This window comes from Glandiceps talaboti, chromosome 6 (genome assembly GCF_964340395.1).
Source record: "Glandiceps talaboti chromosome 6, keGlaTala1.1, whole genome shotgun sequence".
Taxonomy (NCBI): Eukaryota; Metazoa; Hemichordata; class Enteropneusta; family Spengelidae; genus Glandiceps; species Glandiceps talaboti.
The window spans coordinates 12,362,554-12,365,116 of record NC_135554.1 but is presented as its reverse complement, the minus strand read 5'-3'; the positions used below and the strand labels follow the sequence as shown (position 1 = coordinate 12,365,116).

At 39.8% G+C, this 2,563-nt stretch overlaps 1 protein-coding gene across 1 annotated transcript; it reads left to right on the top strand.

Annotated features, from left to right (window-relative positions):
* The first annotated feature begins 398 nt into the window (after positions 1-398).
* LOC144436856 (kelch-like protein 24) lies at positions 399-2,135 on the top strand. The gene has a single exon (XM_078125717.1). The coding sequence runs from the start codon at positions 399-401 to the stop codon at positions 2,133-2,135; it is 1,737 nt and encodes a 578-aa protein (XP_077981843.1).
* The last annotated feature ends 428 nt before the right edge of the window (positions 2,136-2,563 follow it).

Below are 2,563 nucleotides of genomic sequence, written 5' to 3'. Positions count from 1 at the left end.
AAAGACAAGGTCCGTTCAAGATTTTCACTAGAAAGCGGGTGGTTTGACCCAAGTCAAAGGGTCGCCTTTTTCTTACACAAGACAAATTCATAGAAATCAACAGAGGTGGGTACGTGGTTTTATTCGAGACAAAGTGAAACTTGAAGAAAGTCCAGATTTGGTACATCAAATCGATGTTATGACCATTGTAATAGTCCATACATTTCCATATTTATATGCAATGAGAATATTTTTCGAATTAGTTCAATACTGAGGACAAATAGTGCCAATTATTTTTTTATCTTTAAAATAATGCCGCCAGCAGAAAGTTAACATGTTCTCTAAAACAAAGATATCACTTTTGGTTTCAGAATAACAACTTACAGTCTGTTTACTTCAAAGTCAAACTACCCATGATCATGGAGAGTGGAAGGAAAGGAGAGAATATTAATGAAGATACACGTTATATAATGAATATGGCACAACAAATGAATGAACTACGAAAGGCGTCTATTTTCACGGATTTCTGTATACGCTCTGCCGATAACGACATCTTCCAATGCCACAAAGTTGTCTTAGCTTCATGCAGTAACTACTTCAGGGCCATGTTATCTGAAAACTTTAAAGAAGGCACTTCGAATGTTGTCACCTTTCAGACTTTATCTTCTTCAGGAGTGAAAGCTTTGCTTGATTACATATATACCGGGTCATCAATCCATGTCACAGCCGAAAATGTTCGGGAGATCCTTGCCGCAGCAGATATGTTCTTACTGAATGATCTTTTCAATAGATGTGTAGAGTACCTGGAACAGGATATAAACTCACAAAATTGCCTCGATGTGTTCAGGCTGGCTTCCCGTTACAAATGTGTGATTTTAGAGAAGAAAGCATGGCAGGTCGCTGTATCTTTTTGCCAAGAAGTGATTCATTCGAAAGAATTCCTTCACCTGTCAGAGAGTGAACTGTTACGGTATATACCAGAAACTGTTCTTTGCCAAGATGACGATACTGGTTACAGCTGGGCACATGCATTAGTTACCTGGTGGCATTTTGATATCTCGCGTATTAGCGTGGTCCGAAAAATACTGAATGAATTGAAGATGAAGAAATACTTTGTGGACTTTTTAAAGGAAAATGAAAGCAAATACACTGGTCTGTTGCAGGAGCTAGAAGAATACTATAGCGATGGCGATGAATGCAGTGGTGACAACAATAACACTATATTAAATAAGGACGTAGTTTTGAACGACAGATATACAGATGAAATAGTGGTGTTGGGCGGAAGTCCTTGTCTTACATCGCATTTTCCTTCACAGAATACTACACGGGAGAATGAAGATGTGTTGATGTCTTTCTCCCCCTTTCACAAGACCTGGCACTATGAAATACCAAACATACCAATTCAAGGATCGTGGTTCTCAGCCACTGTAATCAACAATATGATGGTGGTGACGTCATGGCATGCTGGTCGTACCTGGAAATACTGTGCGGCTATAAGACAATGGGTCGAAGTCAGCGGACTTAAAGATGAAGTAACCCAGTTTACTTTGGTTGCTTGCATCGGCTATGTCTATCGCATTGGTGGCAATTTATCTGTAGGTGGGCATCTAAACCGTGGGGTCATGCGCTATGACCCAATAAGAGACTATTGGCAGAAAGTTAGTCCCATGATCCAAAGTTTACAGTCATGCTGTGGTGTTGCTTGTAAAGGTAAATTGTATGTTATTGGCCCCCATACGACCGACAGAAGCCTAAGCATATTATGCTACAGTCCTCAAACTGACCTATGGGAAGTTGTGACATCGCTTGAGTGTGCACACAGTGCCTACTTCTCGTCAGCCATTACTTTGCAAGGTTTGATCTTCATCTTTAGTGGCAAAAAAGGTGATGTCTACTGCTATGATCCGGTACATGCCAACTGGAGGCAAATAGCCCAATTGAACAACTCTAGACAAGGATGCAGTGCTGCAGTATCACGTGGCAAAGTGTATGTTCTTGGCGGAATGGGGGCTGATGGTTTAGGGGTCACCACCGTTGAGGAATACGATCCTGATACTGATAAATGGAGCGTTGTTGCCGATATTCCATATCCTGTGGAGTCACATAGTTGCCTTAAATTAGTTGTCGATATGTGTAGTAAAACAGAACAGTCGTGACTATGGGCCAGCAAATTGTGAAAATACAAGTATGTAACAACGATGTCAAGGAAAGGTACACTTGCCAGTTCAATTAATTAAGTAAACACGTAATGCAGATGACAAGGAACCCATTATTACACATTTAACAGTTAGAGGTTTCACATCACTTGCCCAAACAATGCTGAGGCTATTGCACATATATTGAGTAATTTTTTTAAGTAACAATTTTGATGATGTACATTGCATTATGAGTCAGACAATTGCGATGTTAACAGTATAGTTAAATTGGTATGCTATTATCCAGAGTTGTCTACTTGTGTACCACCAATATGCAATATATTTCGTTTGAATTGAGCCAGTCGTGTTTTAGAAAATGGTGATAAAGTCGCACCACTTTAGACATTTCCTGACGAGAAACTATTTTTTTCATTTTTGTGGCCAATCGA

Coding starts and splice junctions, on each gene's coding strand:
- LOC144436856 (XM_078125717.1), top strand. CDS start 399: ATGGAGAGTGGAAGGAAAGGAGAGAATATTAATGAAGATACACGTTAT.